The sequence below is a fragment of the Vidua macroura genome, chromosome 8, assembly GCF_024509145.1.
Source record: "Vidua macroura isolate BioBank_ID:100142 chromosome 8, ASM2450914v1, whole genome shotgun sequence".
Lineage (NCBI taxonomy): Eukaryota > Metazoa > Chordata > Aves > Passeriformes > Viduidae > Vidua > Vidua macroura.
The window spans coordinates 12,649,111-12,671,346 of record NC_071578.1 but is presented as its reverse complement, the minus strand read 5'-3'; the positions used below and the strand labels follow the sequence as shown (position 1 = coordinate 12,671,346).

At 43.0% G+C, this 22,236-nt stretch overlaps 1 protein-coding gene across 5 annotated transcripts in view; it reads right to left on the bottom strand.

Annotated features, from left to right (window-relative positions):
* The window catches only part of NT5C2 (5'-nucleotidase, cytosolic II), a 59,879-nt gene that overhangs the window by 5,802 nt on the left and 31,841 nt on the right, over positions 1-22,236 (bottom strand). For all 5 annotated transcript variants that reach the window (XM_053983622.1, XM_053983625.1, XM_053983624.1 and 2 more), the window contains exons 4-11: positions 7,940-8,057; positions 6,451-6,546; positions 5,056-5,147; positions 4,813-4,870; positions 3,480-3,573; positions 2,411-2,464; positions 1,205-1,288; positions 431-472 (exon numbers count right to left, since the gene is read on the bottom strand). In XM_053983622.1, the coding sequence (XP_053839597.1) occupies positions 431-472; positions 1,205-1,288; positions 2,411-2,464; positions 3,480-3,573; positions 4,813-4,870; positions 5,056-5,147; positions 6,451-6,546; positions 7,940-8,057 (638 nt within the window). The remainder of the gene's footprint in view (positions 1-430; positions 473-1,204; positions 1,289-2,410; positions 2,465-3,479; positions 3,574-4,812; positions 4,871-5,055; positions 5,148-6,450; positions 6,547-7,939; positions 8,058-22,236) is intronic.

The window sequence follows — 22,236 nt, the reverse complement described above, 5'->3', positions numbered from 1 at the left end:
AAAACAAAAAGAAAGCATGACTAAAACTTCTGGAGTTATGATAATTAAGGCACAATCAGCCGTAAATGTTTCTGCTGTTTCATAAAACTATTTCCTTGCCATCATGGCTTTTTGAAGCAACCTCTAAACCATTGTGCATTATTTCTATGAAATCTGGCGACAAAATGCCACAGTTAAGACATTTTATCACTGAAATAATGTTATCATTAACACAGATTATCATTTGAGATCAGATGATGCCCCTTTTCTCTTTGTTATATTGTATTTGCTTTGATCCCATTCAAACAGGACACAAAACAGCAAGTGTATTTTAACCAGATTAAAGCAACTAATCCCATGCAGCCGATGAGGCAGGATTAAAATGCTTTCCAGCTACACAGATAATTAGACAATCAGTATCTACTGCAACTGCAGTCCAGAATTCACATACCTTTGGTCCATGTGGAAAGTCAAACAAGTAAGTCATAATTTTCTAAAAGAGAGAAAGAAAGCATTAAAATATGTGCTTTTAGACATGAATTTGTGTAATTTATAAAAGCATGTTTTTCTGATTTTATCTTGTCAGATTACAGAACTTTATTTTTAGAATTTACAAAGAAGTCAGCATAAGATCTGAAGACAAAATGAATGGAACAGGACAATGAGAGGAATCAAACCAGTAGTTTTTATAATCAAATAAGTTGCCTCAGAAAACGGCACACTGCTTCAGGAATATCTTGCAATGCTTTAAAATGGCATATAAATCTTTAATTAGCAGCATTGCAACGTCCTGACATTTACCTGGAGTTGGAAGTACCTGTGTTTATTCCTCAGCTTAGCAGACAGCCCTTTCTGACCTCTCCAGGACCTTGTTTTTGTGACCTGTCTATACTCAGACTATCTCACTTGAAAGAGAAAGTCTGCATTTTAAAGGATGCTAAAATCCAAAACTGAGTATCACTTTCCCTTACAGCCTTTTAGTTGCTGAGGAACTGAGTGAAGCACAGAGGGACTTAAACCAGGCCTGTACTAGCTCAGCACTAGAACCATGATGACAAAAGGTGACTCAAGACTTCATCTGCATCCACCACTAACCCACCCTACACATAGATTAGAAAACACACGATTCTCCACCAGAAGATGTCCCATCAAAACCCACCCAAATGACTGGCTGGCTTATGCTTATTCCATGAAATACCAACCCAACAATTCAAGCAGCACTTACGTCTGTGTATTTATAGTCGCTGTTTGTGACAAGAAACACCTTCCCCACTTCATTCATGCGGCTGAGCAGCAGTGGCAGCTTCCCCTGGAAGCCAAGGGGAACATTCAAGTCACACACAAAAGTTACATACATACATCATGGGAAAAACACTCAACTATGATCCCACCAGACAAAAAAAAGGCAAATCAAACCATCGAGCAAGCAAACTCACGTGTTGTGCACTGGCCAGAGCCAGGAAAGCTGCTGGTCCATCCAGGTAACCCCTCCAGAGCACAGCCCAGGGGAGGAAGGCGAGGGGGAAGGGCTCAGCAGGGCTGCAGTGCCTTTGCCAACCACAGTGCCAGGCACCCTGTGCTGCTCCCACCGATCTGCTCCAGCTCCAAGTCCGTTCCCGAAATGGGCCCAGAGGCAGGTGAAATCTGAGCTCACGAGCCACAAGTTGGAACGCATTATAATTCCAACCTCAAATTAGGGAGAATTTATTCCTGGGGCTATTTTTATTGAATCTGAAATCTCAGTCCATTGCCAAAATAGCTGATTACCTCAGTGAACACTTACCTAGGAATTCTGTAGGCGTGTAACTAGAAACAAAGTTAACTGCTTTAAAGTGATAATCTACCACAGAGCTCATCTAAACTAAAAAATACTTACTCCGAAAGTGGTCCTGAGAGGCCTTGCACACTGCAGAGATGGCAGGAGTAAGGGAACCACTGGAGCTTGCTCAATTAGATGTGCTGAACACATATTTTGGGGTTCTCAAGAGACTAGACACTGGTGAGTCTTTCAAGATCTTTCCCTCAGTCCCTCATGGCTAAGTGTAACTTTCTTGTCATGTGGCTAAAAAGATGCTCAACTGTTGCTTTTTAAAGAGAGCTTTGCTTGGGCAGAAAAACATGGGCAGGGAACACAATTGCTTTCACCACTGAAAGAAACAACATGAGCTCTGCCAGTGTGTTCACCTTGATAACATTTTCTCTGGCTTTTACATTTTACATATAAAACTGTGCACATCAATACAAAATCATGTGGATCACTGGCTCAGAATAAAGGCTGCATCTGAACTTTCCACTTTGTCTTTGGTTATTACAACAGAAATCACAGCCTTATCATTTTGTGATTTAGTAAAGCAAATGAGCATGTTTATTTCTTGCCTGCTTAGTCAGTACCGAATGTCACATAGCACAAGTAAAGTAACTTCACACTTACATCTTTCACCACATACTTCTCCAGATTCTCAAGGGTCTTTTCCTTAAGCGATCCCTGAAATAGAAACAACAGAACCCAGTGAGGTCACGGAAACTTATGATGTAAGAGACAACAAAGTAATGCCAACTTTCACACTTTAAAATGCTGTGAAAGTACAAACCAGGGCGAATCTGAACCAGTGACTCTAGAGATGAGAGGCTTTGAGTAGCAGGGACCATCACAAACTCTGTGATCCATCGATTCCCTCACCATGGTAAATAATCCACTTCAACAGCATTTTAACCCTTTCAGAAGGGAATACAATAGAAACAAACAGAAAATAGATTTGCCATACCAAAAAAGACAGTAAACGACCTGTCTCCAACACTGACCATAATGCTTTAGTCAAAGGCCAACTCCAACATGTATCACACAACACTGCATAAGGAAAGAAAAATAGATTCCTGACTTCTGCATGGGTAAAAGGACCACCACAAGTACAAATGTGAGCAGAGTTCTCCTGTGATGGTTCTCCATCCCACCCAACAGACTGCTTGAATGAGAGGGAATAAGAAAATCAGGTCTTTAACCGTATGTTAATGCTCACAAAATTATATTCTAAATTTGTGCACAAATGTGTGCGGAAGTTGAAATGCTTCTCTCTAATTAGAGAACAGCTGATCTATTTCTCTCTTTAATGCCAGTACTTTTTAGACAATGTAGGATGGTGCCAACGTAAACAATTTGCAGTAGAATACTGCTTTAATTATTAGGACAATATACAAGTTGTGGACTTGAAGTGCAAATACCCTCGTGGCATCACGCTTTAAAACTCATGAATTACAGCACAAAAATGAAATCTAGGCACAATAAAAAGGAATAGGAAGCCAAACCAGATATGTTTCCATACTAGGAGGGCAGTTGAGATCTTGACTTACTCCCATACAATTGCAATCTATTATTTGCTCACTAGGCGGCCAAGCAGGGCCCTTGCCCAGAGCAGGCAGAGAACATCTGAACTCAGGAGTTCCAAACCAGACCCTCCAACCCAGTTACAACCACACACATCCCACGGAGTTCTTGCAGTCACCTTGTAATGAACCCAGTCAACAGCATCTCTGACATCCTGGAACATACTCCTGAAGGACATGAAGAGGTCTCCATCCTTAAATCCTGTTTCACAGCTGTGAGGAGACAGAATAGAGATTTTAGCAGTCAGTCACAGCAGATGAGAAACACACCAAGGAGCGAGACAGTTCAAAATGCTGTTTGGATCTTGTGTTTTCATCTTACCATCACGGTTTCTTATCTACTACTTTACTGCAGCTCAGGCTTGAAAGAAGGCTACAACCGCAGTTTAACAGGACCAGGAATGTCTGTGCCTCCACAGCTGTACCACAGCTTTCTGTGACTGTAACTCTTAACTTCTCACCCACATTACAAGAAGGTAAAAAGACTGCAGAAAACTGCAAAAATGCCATTTGCAGCATTTAACAGAAGATTAACGGTACTGAGGGAATAAACAGAGTGGTGCTCTTTCTCCCTCTTTCCAGCACTAAAGAAGGGAGAGTGATGGAAATCAACTAAATGTAATGTTGCTGGGAGGAGGAACTGCTTCTATGTTAAACACTTACAATTAACATTAGAAATTACAAGATACTCTGGAGGTATCTTTGAGACAGCATGACAGCCTGCATCAGAAGAAATCAAGAAGGATTACACAGAGCTGTATTTATTATGACAGCTATCATCATGCCTCTCCTGAGAAAAGGTACTTCATCTGATGGATTGCCAGCATAAACAGTTCCTCTGCTCCCAGGTGAAATCACTTTAAACCTTTGCCTTCCACTCACATATGCAAAGATGACCCATCACAAGAGGTGATGAGCAGCACAGGAGCATTCACATTTGCCAGTTCAAACCACAACTTGTTTTTATGCTTATATGTTTTTGACAGCAAGGTAAATACTCATGCTGCACAAACAGCCTTTTATATCACACTGTGCATTTCACCTCTAAGTGTGCCATGTTCTTTATTACGATATGAAGCACTTGTGGTAACTGGCTGAGGAAATTCAGCCTTTCAGTTACCAATTCAGACATGGCTCTAATGGACACAGGTACAAAATGAACTGAATGGTGCCTGTAATCATCCTGTAAAAAGTGTGCAGTCCTAGATGCTGCCCCAAATACCAATGTCAGTCAGAATGCTGGTACTGCTGTACCCTGTGAAGGAAACCTTCATAACCAGCCTCTGCTGTACACACAGATCAACTTAGGACCACAAAATTATAGGAGGCCCACCAAAATCACTTGAGGTTTTGATATTAAGAGCAGCTCCATCTGTGCTGTATTGCTCTTGTATAAAAAAAAATAACAATATTACTGTTCCAGCATCATCTCAGAGTGGAGGGAATACGAACCTCGTGTACCGGTCACAGTTAGTAAAGAAATCCACCAGGCAAGCCAACAGATAGGTCTCTGCAAGAAAACAGAGTGAGATTGTAAGACAAAGATAACATCATACAGCCAGCTAACTTTAGACTTTGTGCCCAAAGGAAGAAAAGGCAAAAAATAACCCAAACAGAAAAGCAGAATACATCAGCAAAGCTTTATTGGCTTAAAAGGCACAGAAAGAGGCCTGTGTTGGCTCATATTAGACTCACCTGGTAGATTGAATAATGTGTTCAAAATGTAAAACCTATCTGTGTCATCCCTCTGGATAAATTTATTTGGATATTGCTCCCGTGTTTCAGGCCTGAGAATAAATAAAGTGGAGAAGAGTGAAACCACAAAGCATAATGAAGATAAAATGTGCTGACCTGCAAAACGGAGTTGTAGCAGGGTCTACTAAACAAGGTCTGCTGTGCTTTAATCAACACCCAGCTTCCCCACATGCACTGCTGGCAGAAGAGCAAAAGTGCATCCAGGGGTGTTCCCTGGGCTGTGCTGACTCCAGCAGAGCCAGGACCAAGCTCTCATTGCTGAATCAGCAAACTGAGCCCACCCAGGGACACAAAGTGGTCCAGAGTCCACAGCTTGACCTTAAGCCCCAGGCTAGGAGAATGCTTTAAATCATCTGCACTTTCATTGTTTGCTTATCTTAAACTCTCCCCCACTTTCCATGTGTTCCTCTCCACTCTCCCAGCAGCTCTCAGCCAGAGGCGTGCAGGGCTCTGCTGCAGGAGGCTTGTGTGGGGCCCTCTGCAATTCATCAGCAGGGTGGCAATGACTGAACTCATATCATTATTCTGGTCTCCTTCATTTCTGGAGCTACTGAAGATCATTTTAGGCTCAAAAAGGAACTTGAATGCACATATAAGGGCTTTTTCCTAAATTTTGGAGTCCTGATGCAAGAATTTAGAGGCCTGCAATGACAAGGTTTGTCACCCTGGGGCACCTGAGCTTGCCTTGCCTTCCATTCATATGCCCTTGCAGCAGGAATGTGGGAGTGGGGATTTGCTGGGACACATCAGGAATATGGCACTGCAGTCCTCTCTGCTTCCTAAAGCACCTTCTCTGGGACAAGAAACACAAGCAGCCAGGGAAGGCTGCAGAAAATGGCATGCAATGCTCAGTTCTGACACCCTCAAAGGTCAGAAACACTAAGGGCTAGAGCAAGATTGTTCCAACCCCAAGCCAGCTCAGGCCCTCAAACTTTCTTAGCAATGGCTGTGGAGCTGACAGTCTCATGGGGCACAGGTCCTCATGCAATGACTTTGTCTTGACTGACAAGCTGCTGATGTAAAACTGTGCCAGGACAGGTGAACAACCCCTGGATGATCCCATCAACTCTTCCCCACAGCACATGTTCCTCTATTCCCAGCTCGATATGGATGTGCCTGCAGTGGCACAGCCCTTTCCCTTGTAAACATCTGGGCTGTTGCTGTACCTGAGACCCTCAGTTCATCCACAGCTAATCCTGGAGCTGCAGGAACACCAACCCAGCCTCTGCTGTAAGTAGAGTCCCTGTGACTCCACATACAATGGGTGCCCTGAGGATCACTGAGACACAACAGAGTGTATTAAGTCAAAAAGAACAGCCAAGAGTCTGCACTCACCCTCTGAGGAAATTAAAGCCATGTGCACATACTAGGAGGTTTCCATAGGCATCAACTTTCAGCAGGTTTCCATAGTGGGTGTCAAACACCAGGCCTCTGTTAAGAAAGCAATTTAGGATATGAAAAGGCAAGTGCATTAAGGGGTGACCATTTTAGCAGCACCTAGAACACCTCTAGAACAGCTTTGCTCACTTGGCATGGGGCATCAGAACAGAGCTGCTGTTATGATGCAGATGGGGTCCCTACTGTCCCTTTTAGCTGGCAGCAGGTGAGCAACCAGAGCCCAGCATCACCAGGCAGGAGAGACACCTGACCTGCTCCCCACGGCCTCCAAAGGCTCAGCTGTGCATCTGCCAGGGGAGCTGTGGGCTTCTTCCACAGGGTCACAAACCTGACACCCCTGTGGGGCTGCAGGGAGCAGTGAGGTGTGATAAAGGAATTTCTCTCTGCTTTTTCATGGCTCTGTCACAGACAAAGCCAGATGGGGCATGTAACCATGGCACAATACTTTGGACATGCCCAGTTCTGACTCTGGCAAAACCCTGTCTCATTTATCTAGCAGCTTGCACCTGGCAAACACAGCCTTCCCACAGAGATATCCCTTCTGTCCCCTCCCTGGGATGGAGGATTTAACACAGTTTCATCACAGGTTTGTGAGGGGCTATGCCTTGTTACAGGCAGAGGCACAGTCAGCAGCAACTCTCGGTGTAAAACACGCTGAGAGGAGGAAAGGAAGGAGGCTGCCAGACTGAAACTGGAACAAACCAACAAACCAACAGACCCTCTGGTCCAGGCTTTTGTAAAGAAACTCCAAAGGAGTCAAAGAAGCAAAATCCAGCAAAGGCACAAGTGGGAAGAATTTGAAGGTGCAGAGTTAGATCAAAAGCTTTGTTCAAAACAATGTCTTTTTTACCTCTTCCACCAGAAGACAAAATATAGGAATTTAGTAATTTTGCACCATTAACTTAATGCAAAATTATAAAACCAAAAAGTTACTAAATCAAGTGGTTTTGACATTTGATTCATCTTGACAAGAAAACTTGATTGGTCCCACTTCTATTGTTGTTTACTGTCACCTTAATTTTCAGGATGTCTTATGCACCACAACACTACTAATTAAAATCATTAAAGAAGAAAGTTCTGAGACATCCCAGCAGCTTCTTGGACAGTAACGGCTCATCCTCCCCCTGATTCTGATTTCACTCCCAATCCAATTGTGTCTCTGCTGTCTTTGCTTTGAAGGGCTATTTTTTGGACCATGTTTTCAGTAGGGTTCTTTTCTTGCACGCTCCCTCTTTGCTGGCAAGGGCTCATGTGTGCAAAGGCCCCCCACATACTGGATTAGTCTTCTCCCTTCCCCATGATCTGTGGCCAGCCATAGGCTTCACATCCACAGCTGAAAAGCTGGCCTCACTTGTCGCCTGTGAACTTCACAGAACAAGCACTGGGGGCCTCGAGCAGGCGGGGTCGGTACCCGTTAGTCATTTACCTGGTAGGGAATGCAGGATCATACACAAAATTGAGCAGCTCATGAGGGTATCCAATGGAAACTAATCTTTCTACGGTCAGGTCAAATCCAAGAGATTCGTATTCAGGGGATTTATACACTGTACCAAGATGAGATTTCAGTTAGAAAATTTGAAAACAGCTAGGGGGTTAAACAAGAAGGCAATTAAAAGTAATGTACCCATTCTCCCTCCTCCACATACCATTCCCTCCTTTGATGCCTCGATGGAATTAGCTCCTGCCCCAGGGCTGCAGTGAAGCAGAGCTGCAGTTTCAATTTCAGCAGCAGAGTGCACCAGATGAAATATCCATCAGTTTATCATAGCTCTGTGCATCAGGAAAAATGTATTTCAAACAGCAGCTCCTCTCCCTGCAGTCCTGTTAGGCAGATGCGTGAACGCTCCCTGTTGCATCTGCTCCAACAGGGTTTTGGTTTGCTATCTTTTGCAAAGCTGATAAAGAAACCAATAAATTGCGGGAGCACATGTATTGGAGGTTAGAAAGCCTGAAATTCATCACTTCTGTGCTACTGTTACTGCTCTGGATACAATCCCAAAGTTCAGTATTGCTCCAAATTTCATCTCAGGAGAATTAATGTTTGCTGCAGACTAAGTTAGTGTGAAGGTAGAGCTGTCAAGTTAACATATGATTTGTTTGTTAATAACACCATATGGAACTGCAAAAAATCTGTTCATTATTACCCTTGTGCATCAAAATGCTACTTTTTAAAGCAAGCTCACTGCTCTCACATGTCAGAGGAGCTGCTCATCTGGGACACACACCTTCCCTTCACTCCACACAAAAGAAACAGACTTGTTCAACTAAGTCATTCCTACCATGCAGGCTCTCTTCTTCCTGCAAATGACCTTCCCACGTACTGAAAATGTTACTGTTTAATCAGATCATTAAATTACATCTAAAAGGCAATCAGGACAGATGGAAATCACAGGGTTTCTCTGGCAGTATGTTTACTCTCACTGCATGTCTGCAGAAGCCCAGAAGATAAGGAGCCAATGTGCACGTTTCAAACACTGAGACAGCTGGATAGTCCTGACGCTGACCAAGGATTGTTGGTAATAGCAGCCAGGAATTGTTGGTAATAACATATTGTGAGAAAGAACAGGATGTGGCTGGAGAAGGGGGCTATGTGGAGGTAAGGACAGCACTTTTCTGGGGCAAATGTCCTTGTTCTGGCTCCCAGAGATAAGCACAGCAAAGCTCAAGTGCAGGAATGAGGTCGAGAAGCGGGCACGGACTGTATGGAGGAGATCAAGACCACCCAAGACCCTCCAATCCACTTTCAGAAAGGTCTGGAAGAATGGAGTACACATGGTAACTAATTTCCATAGAAAGCAAGAGCCCTGTTTTCAAGGTGTGCCCCAGGACACCCAGCAGCACCTCCTGAGTGCTGCTGCTAGGACTGGTGATCTCTTTTTCTCACTTTCTTCCTTTCTCTCTCTCTTCCCCTCTTAAATTCATCTCTTTCTCTCTTCCCTTTTACCCTACTCTTTTATCCAAACCCCACTGCTGTGTGCTTATACTAGAAGGTCAGGGATTAACATACCAATTCTCACGCCAAGTGTAATTTACTAATAAAACTTTGTAAGCTTCTGTGGACCCCCTGATTTTCCTCATTCCTTTCAACCACGAGCACCTACAAATCCTGGGTGCTCCTTTCCCCTTAGGAGTGGGATACCATAATGTTGCTGTCTTAAACTGGTCCTAAGATAAATAAATACAACCCTTGACTGCAATGAGGGTCACCATGGGTTCAAGGGGTCCAACTGCCTCCAACACTTGAGTATTTCAAATTTAGCCGAAAATGTGCAAGTTACATAGTAAACTCATTAGAGGACAGACTGCTTTTCATGAGAGAGATCTAACACATCTGTGGGCCTCATGATTTATATTAATACACATTGTCTATACTTTGCCCAGTATCCACCAGCATATATATATATACTGCAGGATACAGAAGTTTAATGTGAGAGAAGAAAGAAAATATATAAAATAAAATTAAAAAAAAAAAAAAAGAAAAAAAAAAAAAGAAGGGAAAAAAAAAGGCAATGACTTTAGATGAAACAAGACTGCCAGAAGACTGAGATCACAATACCCATGACAGAGGGCTCCTGTTTCTCTTAATAGCCTCAAAAGTACCAGAATCTCAAGAGTTAATTTTTCCCATTAAACTAACAGCATTAAAAATGTAATAAGCAAACCTGTAATGGTCTTAAATAGATAACTAAAATCAATAAAACAGTTTTCAAAATCTCCAAGCAATATTATACCAATGGCAAACATCAACAACATGATACAACATTCAATGCACGTAGTCTTTTCTATCCTTTAGGAGAGGAAGGATTGATTAAGCTATAGATAGGAAGAAGCAATCAAAAGGTACAGCTAATGAAGGAAGCAGTGACTGACAAGGTAATTCTGGGGAGTGAGCTAGAGTTGGAGGGAGCAATAGGCAGTTAGGTGATGAACAAAATTGTGAGAGTGACACCAGAGCATCATCTGGAACAAGGAATTCCTCTGATTCAGGACAGTAAAGGCACTTCCCAGGAAAAACTCTTATAAGTACACCTGCACATATTGTCAGAATGTGAAAGGTCTGTAAAGCTCCCCATTATGTGAAACAGGCGCCAATGCCCCGCTCTGTCCATGAAGCTGCTGTTCCTCCTTCTCAGCCCCCTGGAAAATTGACCATGCTACCAACTTAATCCATAATACATCACTTCAAACAAAACATTTCTCCAAGGAAACCCTGATCTTTCTGAAGTCACCAACCATGGTGATGCTGTCCAGACAGGAATCTGGGCAGGAGCACACTGACATCTCCTCTGGACAAGCAGAAGTGGTTCATCAACAGCTCCAGCAGAGCCTTTCCAGGGAAACTGTAGGGCTTCTTGATGAGCAACCTGTGTAACTTTCTAACACTCCACCAGGGAACAGCTGTGTGGGACACAAGGTCAGCTGCTCACAAAACACCCTCACTCAATTTATTTCTTTCTGTATTTGCCCCTCCTTCTTAGAAAATCACCACAGACCTCCTTTTAACTCTCTAAGGAAACAAGCTGAAGCACCATTAGGAAAAAGACTGAAGAAAAGGTATCAGCCTCAGCCTTCATCATCCCAAGTCTCTGCTGAGGCAGTACATTAATTAGGATTCATCTAAATATTTCTTTTGTGGGGACAGTTATTCCCCTTACCTCTCAAGCCCTAGATTTTGCTTCCTTGATGTCTCTTTGAATAAAACAAAACTATTAGCTCATTCACGCCTCAGATCCCATCTCTATTTTTCTACTACTCCACAATATCTGGGAAATGAGAGCCTTCTCCTTGACACATGAACTAAACACAGACACAGGAAACTGGACTTGTGAAAGGGACAATAAATGTTCTCTAGTTACCAGCATACTTACTGTTCCAGATAAATTTTCCTTTAATTAAACACACAGCTGGGAAGAGACTGAGAGCTCCCTGAGCCTACCCTGACAGCACCCTACACCACAGCACTGGCTGCATCAACTGGAATGAGCCACAACCCCCTGACATTTTTCATAAGCCTATTTGAGTAACTGGAGCTTCCTCCAGGCAAACAAACCATCCACCTCCTCAGATGAAGAAAGGACAGGCTGGCATCACTGCAACTCTGGCAGCACATTTGGGGAAGATGCCCCAATTACAGGTGTTACTCTATTATTTCAAAATTGTACTCAGGGCTGGTTGTTCTCTCTCATGTCTTCAGGCAGCCATGAGGAAACAGAGTAGAGAGGACAGATCAATACTTTTTCTGCTGCATGATGAAAACATGGTTTTAAACTTTGCTGGAATATCCCCTCCCTCAGACCCAGTTGCTGAATCCTGTTACCTCTGATGGAGATCATTTGTGTGTCATGGCAACATCACGAATTCAGCTATGTGCCATGCAGTCTCCCGTGCCCAGCTCTTTCACCCAGCTGAGAAGGGCACAGTCTTTGAGCATTCCCAGCTCTGTGACAGGGGAGGAGGCAGAGCCACAAACACAGTTTCACACCATCCTTGCCCAACACACATGGGATGACAGTAAAACCAAAGCACGTGCTACAACTCATTCTGATTTCTTTTTCTTACTGCTTGATGGCCATATCTCTGCCACAAAGCCAAGTCCCCAGCTCCAGAGGAATTGTTATTTCAATAGTCCTGTTCCAACACAGGCAGATGCTTCAGCAGCACAGGGCAATCAGCATCCAGTGCTCATGGATTATGCAACCAGGGTGGAAAGAAAACAAGTAAAGATTTTAAAAAAACAGAATCCAGTTGACAGCACTCCAGCTTCCTCTTAATACCATTTTTTGGCTTATCAATACACCATTAAAAGGTAAAAAGCAGTACCCCAGAGTGAACACTGCAAGCCTTCAGGTCTGTGATGAGTGCAGGCATCCCTGACTGACACAGGACGTGCTAGCAGGGAAGCTGGTCTGGAATGAGCAGGGGTTGTGCAGTAAGGTATGCAATTCTCATGCATTAGTGTGGTTGTGTTTACCTTTGCTGCCAAGACACATACACAATTTTACAGCCTTACAATTTTATAGCCTTCCTGAAAAGGAAAAAAAAATAAAGAAAAAGAAAAAAAAAAAAAGCTCTCTACAGAGGCTCCAGCTTATGCAAAATGCTGCTGCCAGGATTTTAACTCACATGAGGCAGATGCAGATTCAGAGTGTCACTCCAGGCTTGACGGAGTTACACTGGACTCCCCTGTTAAAGAAAAAAATCAGACTGATTTTAAAACTGCAACAGCTCTGTGCCATGTGGGACTGTGTCTGCTGGAGCTCTGTCCGCTGGCAAACTCAGAAGCTGGTCTGGCAGTTATTCCAAATACACTTACAGCTGATTTACAGAAGAGGCACAGTTGGTAATTGTGCATCCTACAGGCAAAATTCTGTCCTCATATCCACAAAGCAGTCTTAGATCTTCAGCTCAGGGATAATTAGGAGGAAGAGGCTACAAGCACATTGCCCAAGTGATACAAATCCTTCATGTTTCTCTCAGACACAGAGCAACTGGTTCAAGAAAAGGTCTTGTGCTCTTTTTGTGGCTTTGCCATTATGGTCCATTCCTATGGACCATAATATGGTCAGTCAGTGACAAATTACTCCTTTCAGGACACTCTTTCACACCATACAATGCCTGCAGGTGTCAATGCAGGAGACTTGGGAGACTGAGTCAGCAGCTACTCTGGGAACCTGAGAAGAGAATTTTGCCCTACACCTTGAAGGTGCTCCCAGCAAGAGCCTCGCACACCGGGTCAGTCTGTGGGGCATATTTGCATTTAAAGGTACCCTGGGACACACTTTTGCTTGGCCTTTCACAAGATAAACCAGCACCAAACCTGCACACAGAGCTGCACTGCAGGGCTCTCGCTGGCAAGCACACACAGGGAGAACGCCAGAGATACTTTGCAACTTACAGGTATGCACAGAGTAATCAAGAATTATCTTTGAGATTCAATTTGCACTAAATACAAAGCTGAACTGGTTGGAATGACGTTGCAAAAATGACCCACAAAAGTATGCAGACCTCCTGGAAGGTTTCTCTGAAAATAAACGTTTAAGGCCTGTTTTGTTTCAAAATGAATAGCTGGGGAAGGCTGAAGTGCATGTGATGGCTCTGCTTAAGCTGTGGGGAGGAGAAAACCCTTTAGGGGCTGCCCATATCTTCCCTTGTTGCTCCCACACACAAAAATTCAGGCAAGGACGCTTCTCATTGAAGATGTAACATGGTTTATTCCAGGGCTTGCCAACAGTTCTTGCAAGGTACTCATGGATCTTGGGAGAGAAACAGGAGTTGAAGTTAAAATAATGACCCCTTTCTGCACTGCTTCAGTCGTCTCCCATTTGTGAGACAGATGTATTTGCTGTCTCAAACTGCAGTCCTGCCTGCAGGACTTCATTTCCAATCACTATGGATTTGGTGCTGGGAAAAGCCCTGAATTGGGAACAGTGACAACACACTGATTTCCCATACCACCGAGGCAGCTTTGAGGAAGCAGCTCTCCTTCACCAGAACCCTCGTTTAGGAAGGGAAAAATAAGCTCAGGAGGTTGCTACAACAGAAGCCTGCAGGGAGAGCAGCTCCTCCAGGCAGAGAGGCAGAGCCAGGACCACTAAATGATGACCTGAAGTATCATTTGTGTCTGCCTACATTTTTTCCCCATCTGTTGCCCTTTTATGATGCCCTACCACCTCCTGAAGGAGTTTCATCCCTTCCATCTGCCAACTCCTCACCTGCCTTTCCTCCCAGCTGGAAGGCAAGAGCAGCCCAGGGAAAGGTGCTTGCGACGCCCCCCAAAACGAACCCGCACTGTCAGGGCACTTGACAGGAGCAGCTGCTTCCTGCAGGTGGGACATCCCTGCTCTGATCCCTTGGGTACACACTGTCTCGACTCCTTCCCCACTCAGGTGCTGTCTTCCCGTCCTGTCTGTGCTGTTGACTTGCAGGTGTCCAGATAAGATCAGTATTTCTTAAACTGGAGGTGATGACCTCCTCCAAAAGGGTTGCAAAAAAGCTTGTACAAATACTCACTCTTCAGAAATGCTACCCACTCTCTGGGTTCTCCAGAGGTCACACAAAGACAAATAAGCCAAAAGGTAGGCACATAATGCACAGGGTTTCACCTTTTCACTGAAGCACAGGAAATGCAGCCCAACTACTTTGTGTTAAGTCTTGAAGAAATGAAAGCAAAATAACTAAAAACAGGTTTCTTCAGTTGCTGTTTATTCTCCAGTGAGTCAGGCATGCAAATCAGGCAGTTAGGGACATACATGGGCAGGTAGAGAGCTGGTATCCAGATTTATATGTCTTGGGCACAATATGCATAATTAAGCTTGTACAAATACATTTCTGAAATAACACAAACGTGACTTACAGAGCAGGATTAAAGTGTTACTCTGAATTGCACCACAAATAAGTAATGTGTAGTGGGTTTGGTTTTCCAAGTATGCAAGTATGTATTAGGAATAGATTTATATCAGTGTTCTAGTGACAAAAACAGCTTAGTTAAAGCCTTGAGGACTCAGATCCCCTTTTACAAACCCACTCCCTGCAACAGTACAAATATCTATGTATCCTGCCCCAACAACGTCTATCAAATGAGATCCTAGTGTCCCAGAACAGCATAGATCTATCCCCAGAACTCTCCATTCTGTCAATATCTCCTCTGCACATGGCCCCTAAGCCAGGCATTTAGTGTCCACTACACTGTGTCTGTGACAGTCACCCACAATAACACCACCACTGGCTATTTCACACAAGCTCCAAATACTCATTCTCTGGCACTTCTGATCACCTGACCTGCAACTCGAGCTGAGAATACAGAGGGAAGCAGCCAGTGACCAGTCCTGGAGATGTTTGGGACACTGGACTCAATTAAAAACCAAACCCCACTGAAATAATAATACCAATTAAATATACTTCTAAGTGTTAGGCAAGCATTTCACATACTGCCACAGTATGAGGAAAGTCTGTCTCAGCTGTAGGGCCACAGGTCTGATGATCCCCAGCAGTAACCAGGTAGTGAGGAATGCTGTCTGACCTCTACGCACTGACCCTCCTTTCAGGGTATCTTATCTTCAAGATTTGCTACAGAGCAATGCCACTTTTCATACACAAGTGGAAAAGAGGAGGATTTCTGCTCCAGCATACTAATGACTTCAGCCTCTGTGTTACAGGGCCTTTTCTAATCAGGGCCTTTTCACTGCCACTGAAATGCAACAAAAGGGGAATGCTAAGGTTTCTCAAGCTATGCTGCTCTCCATGTTAAAATAATTCATTACTTACACAGGAAGGAATCTGAAATATCATGTTTAAGTTTCACACCTGGGTGTTAACTACCCTCAGTTGTGACAGTGCAGTCAGACTGCTCAGCTCTGATGGGAGCCCAGACTCACGCTTGGCTTGCACAGCCTGGCAGGGTGCTGCCACTTTGCACTGGAAATAAAGCTGAGGATTTTTTTTCCCATGAGAACTGCAGGTCCTGCAGACGTACCTGTACTGTGGGACCCTCTGTAGAAACATTCAGCTGGCTTGGCAATCCCAGGAATGGGGATAAGCACTGACCTCCAGATCCCCCTGCCTTGTGTCTCTCTTTCCAATGACACATTAAATGTTACCCTCAGCTCCTGGCACAGCCATTGAAGGCATTTCACTTCACAGCATCCTCACTGGCAATGTAGGGAAAAACACTCCTATTTAAAGCTCTGGTGTGTCCAGCAGTGGTTTGGGTCATCTATGCCCACATAAACATGTGCCCTATGTGCAGGCAATGGAGTCGAGCACCTCTGTGCTGTGCTGACCTGGGAGCTCAGTGCCTGTTAACAGAGTGGTAAACGTGCCTGATTGCAACCACAAGAAATCCCAAATGAAAACTATGGGACAACTCACATGTTTTCAATTAGGAACATGGTGAACTTCTGACTTGCCATTTGTTCATGAACTTGGCTGAACTGTGACCATAAAGGGTTTGTCTACAGTCAAAATGAGTTGAAAACCAATTAGGAACAGTCTCCAGTCCTCCTGACTCCTGGGGTTTGATTTTAAGCACTAAAGCATAAATAAAAATGCACGGTACTATGGAAAGCAGAATTGCAGCATTTCAGCCTATATTTAAATTGACTTTTCATAATACCAAACAAAATAGGTAGCAACATTGGTTTGTTTCTTTGAATTTTTTTTTTTCAGTCTAAATGAGAAGAAACTGCTGCTAGATTGAGTATAATTTTCATTTACCCATAGAAACCTTTTCAAACACCGTAGTGACCTGGGCAATAAGACAAAAAAGCTTAGCTTTAAAGCACACTTCAATATTTAATGTGCCTTTTCTATTTCATTAAAAATTATGTGTCTGTAGTGATCAGCAAACAACACCTTGACAAAACCTCCAGGTGCATCCCAGAATACTTCTGTATGCTTAACGCACAAGCTGCTCTGCCCTGCATGAGCAGCCGGATCTTGCATTGTGCCCACAGATGTTCTTGACAGTAAATCAGATAACAGAAACTAAGGCAAGGGTCACTACTCATCAGAGGGTTGAATCTTGTGGATGTGAGCTCCAGTGGCTCCATGGCACCCTTTTCTGAGGATGCCAAACTCGGGGCTCTGGGTGGAAGGCAGAGCTCCCCTCCAGAGCAGCACCAGGGCTCTGCAGTCCCCAGCCGCAGCAGAGCCCATAAAGCAGCAACGCACCCACTGCAGCCCAGGAGCAGTGGAAAATTCCTTCCCTCTAATGCTCCTGCAAACATCCCCAAGTGCACAACACAGCTTTCAGCTCTAAAACCTCTAACCTGGAACTGTATCAGCTCCCCTTCTCCCGCTCTGCATGCTAACAGGCTGTGTGAAGACAGGATTTGTTGCTGCTTCAAGGACTGACACAGCACTGTATGTGCAGCCTGGCTCTGAATTGCTGGGTCCACACTTCAGGTTGTTTCTACTGCTGCCTTTCTGCTTGTATTAAAAACAAGTGTTGTCAAGAATCATCAGCTTTAACGCTTCCCAAAACAGGCTTATTAGTGCTCTCATTGGTAAATTCCAGATATTTTTAGTGCTCTGCTGCTGCACTTTGTTTGCCTTCACTGTAACAAAGATTTGGGCTGGCTGAATATGCCTCAGAGGCTGGCAGAGCAGAGCTTAGTGTTGGAAAGATTTCTTCTGCTGAATAAAAATGAATGGCTTGAGGTAAGAACAGCAGCACTGAGGTCACACTGTGCATGTTGAGAGAAGCAACTCAGACTGCATTTCAAGGAAACTTCAGTTTGTCTATATTTTAATAGTTGGTGTAACTTTCCTTTGCACTGGATTAATATTTTAAAAATTACTACAGTCACCTGTCCTTTCACAGGAAATTTTTAGTTTCTCTGACACAAGAGAATGCTTTTTGTGCTTAACAAATGGCCTTCACAATTTACCTCTCTCAGATACAGCCCACAGTGAGTTATAATCCCATATTGGAAATATCCCTGCATTTCCATGGAAACAAACTACTGTGCCAAAATACGGGCTTAGTTCTTCAGTAAAGACTTATTAACAGGGAAGAAATAGTTGCTTGGGCTTCAGGTTCAAACATAATTTTCGATCATCTAGAAATAAGAAGCAAATTACTTAAAGGTCTAGAAGTCATTAATATAATATAGCTAAGGCATTTTTCAGGTTTATCAGCATCCAAACAGATTCAGCTTCTTATTTTTTTCCATATTCACTGAAGAGAGTGAGCCTCCAAGGCTACACATTTGTTTAACAGAGTGCACCTGTGCTTAGATACAGTACAAGTGCCCATGCTGGCAAGAAGCCACATACAGAAGTTTTTCTGTAGTGCTAAAATAAGGCATTCACAAAGCAACGGCACACATGTGATATCAGAGTTAAAGCCTTCTGTACTCTCAGCTTTGGTTCCTCCTACAGAGTAAGCTGCTGGAGTCATCACAAGGGTATTTGCAACTTAATAGTACTTCTGTTGTGGTATTAAGATTACTAGATAAGGGGTCGATTAGATTGAAAAATGCCTCCCTATTTTCATTATCTTGCTCGCCTTGGTATACTAACAGCCTGCTGACCCAGCTTGGTGTTATCATCTTCTTTTTAAGAGCAAGAAAACAGAATATAGCAGTTTTTTAAACTCTCCTTACACTGTGAAGACTCATTCTTTCAGCAGCTTCTGTTTATCACTCTGATTCTTCAAGAATCCACAGACAGCAGATTAGCAGTTTGTCAGTCAGTGATTTACTGGGACAGAGCAAGCAACACATGCTCTCTCCACTCCTCATTCCCAGTGCCAGCATGTGAGATCCCACAGCTCCAGACCTCATTTGCTCATTACACAGCTTTAAATGGTCAGGCTCTGAAGAGCAGCAACACAAAGAGAGCAGGGACAATAATCACTGCACTGGTATTTGAAAAGACATCCAGCTCAAAGCATACTTGAAACAATTTGGCTTCTCCATGTGCCTTTAGCTTTAAAACACCAGTGGCTAACCCTGCCTCTGAAATCTGCAAAATCTGCACCTGTCAGACTGGCAATGTGCAAATGTGAAAAGGCAGACAGCAGATGTGCAACAGTGAGGGCATTTCCCAGTCCTGGCTAGGAGAGTTGGAAGGCTTCTCCTGCACATCTACCAGCTCCTTTCTCCAGCCACCACATTATTTCTCTATGACACACAGAACTGCATTATCCAGCAAACTGGGAAAGAAGCAAAACTACTTAGTATCTCCCCAAAAGAGCTTCAAAGCCTTACATCATGATGAAACTAAAGGCAAACCTTTAACCTAAGCAGGAGTGCCTCATTAGAACATTTGCACTAGAGTTCAGCACTAATAAACAGACAATAACAGCACCTGAACTGACATCCAGATACACTGTAGTTGTTTACATGCTCAGTAGTTTAAGTATTCAGCTCAATCTTTCATGTATAAAACTCCCACATTTATGATTTGTTTTTCATTTGTGCAATCCAGAATTTTTTTCATACAAGGTACAAATTCATGAGTCCCATTTCTCATGAAAATTAAACAGAACTGAAACACAGGAGCCTGATAGACTCAGCTAGAGTAACAACAGTAGATGGACTGAAGAACCAGTTCTCAATTCTGCTGTCACCGTTTTCTCCCAGATCACACACAGCAACAATCCAATTCTACTTTCTGGCTGAGTGTATCTTTTCCAGAGCAAACAGGAAGAAAAGCATTTCAAAAATGAAATTAGGGTGTGAAAAAATTTCCTCTTCCAAACCCCAAGGATGGCTTTGACACAAACACCTACCTGAGGAAAGGGCAAAACCTGTTTAAGCATGTTGCACTTTGGATTGAGTTGGGAAAGACTAAAGCTGTCTTTCCCGTATCTTTTCCCATGTGATGAGAAGGGAAATGCTACAAGCTGAAAGCATAAGCAATTTTGCAATAAAAATCTTTGCAGTGCACCAAACCTTGGCAATAAATTGACAATGTTTCCAGGACACAAGCTATATTCCAATCAGATTATGTTGCATTGATCACATTTGCACACAATAAAACAAGCATTTTTCAAGCCTCATTTCCCCTCCTTTTTTATTGAAACCGTTTTCAGCAGCCATTGATAATTTCATTATCACTTTCTGGAGAACACAGAAGCGGCAATGAATTAAGCACAGGAAAAGCATTCCAAATGAAAGCACCCTGTCTACTGATATTACCTCTTATCTACTTCAGAGATAGAAGATAAACTTTCAACAAGGCCGTAACTTTTGGAGAAGAAGAGTAGTCACAGAGGAATCTTTTCAAGCACAATTGACTTTGTAATTCTTACTTACTATCCTTCTCCATCTGCCAACGGCCCAGTGTGAAATTACAGCCAGTTTGGGAACCCCACTGCTTTAGTTCTGCTCCTGTCAAGGGACATCTATCCATCACCTCATTGTGCAGCCTGTCCCATTTAAGAGCTGGTAATGCCAAGGCCTTCTGCATTATTTGGATCCAGATCTAGTAATTAAGTGTAGCTCATACTGAGTAGGAAGCAGCCAAATAAAATGCTGTGTGAAACCAATCTCTCTCTGCTGCATTTCCAATGGGTGTCACCAACTCCTCAGGCTCAGGTGAGTGTCACAGTGAAGACGCTCCACTGACATACCTTTATTTTACTTTAAGCACTTAGCAGTAAACACAAAATGGAGAAGGCTGTGAATCTTTTGGATTGCATGCAACATTTTCCTCTACCAAAGCATGAGCAGTTTTGACAGTACTGGTGAAAACAAGCAGGCAGGCCAGAATTGTTGGTGACTGTTGATCTTCTGGCTGGATGAATAAGCAGAGATGAATCACTCAGATAATAAATGAAACTACTATTTAGCAAACAAAAATTAACAGCAATAGGACCTTCAATCTTTCTAATTTAAACAGGAATCATTCAATAATCCTCAATTCTGTCCTGACAGCAAATTCAGCCCTGCTGTAACACCGAGGCTTCCCAAGGAACAAGGGCACCGTAGGGAACCGGCAGGGCCTCGCTCCCAGGCTGGCAGGCAGCAAGGTCAGAGGCAGGGCATGAAGGGCTGCATAACATCACAGAAACTTGTCTTAACCTCCACTAACAGCAAGGGCAGAAATAGCTGATGACTCTGCTTGTGTCAACTGCTGCAAGACTTTAAACAGAAACTACTTAACTAAGCACACAAACCACAGTCAACCCCTGCTGTTCTTCCTGCTCCTTCCACTTGCCTCCCAGTAACACCTAGCTTTAAAAAGCATTATGTTATGTACTAAATGTGATTCCCAAACAGACTGCATAGGAAGAGGACAGCCAGTTTCATACATAACACAGATTTCTGAGCCTCTAGTATTAGTGTATCTAGATCATTAACCTAGGGAGATTTGGGAGTTTCCATACACATAAGAGATCTTATTCACTCCATGAGAATAAAATAACAATCCTTTATGGGAAAACAAGAAATCTAAAACCTGTGAGAGTTATTCCAATTTGCTTTCATTTTATTTTCCCAGCAGTGAAAATTAATTCTAGATGTAATCACTGTGATTACAAATTCAGCTATTTAAGGTCCATCATTTCTCAGACAAAAAAGCTAAAACCTTTGGGCTCTTCTACACAAAAAGACTTTGTTTGCCCAACCCAACCATTAACAGTGTTTCTCAGCCCTATACAAGGAAAGAGACAAGCACAATCAGGGAACACAGGAGTTATTTACAAAAATTCTAAGTTTGACCCAATTTTGGCTTGAAAGCAAACAAAATCACTGTGCAAATGCTGTATGTGATAGCCTTGAATTCTTTTAAATTCTGAGTTAAATGTTCTTTAATTTAATACCTCTAAGAAGTACTACTCTATAAAATAACACATGAAATTGTACTTTATGTGCAATGTAACATGATGATACTAACACTGCTCTCAGCTGGCAAGCTGACATTCTCAGACATGCTGGTAGTAGAACATGATCACTGCAGCATGTGCATGGTAGCTGTTACTACAGACTTCAAAATGGAAATGCCATATCCCTACCAAAATTAGTTTATTCTAGACAGAAAAGATGGTTATTGTAAGTAGATCTGTGTCCTTAAATTCATAAGGTACAGGAATAAAACTGTCTCAAGCTTCTAAAGTTCAATATACATTGATTCAGAGTCAGAATGATTCTGACTGCTGAACCACCTCCTAAGGAAGACTTTTGGTGCTACCAGTGGTCATTGATTTGGAAAGAAAAAAGAGACAAGACAGGAGTACTTCTTTACAAGACAGGTAATTCAATGTGTATCAAAATAATC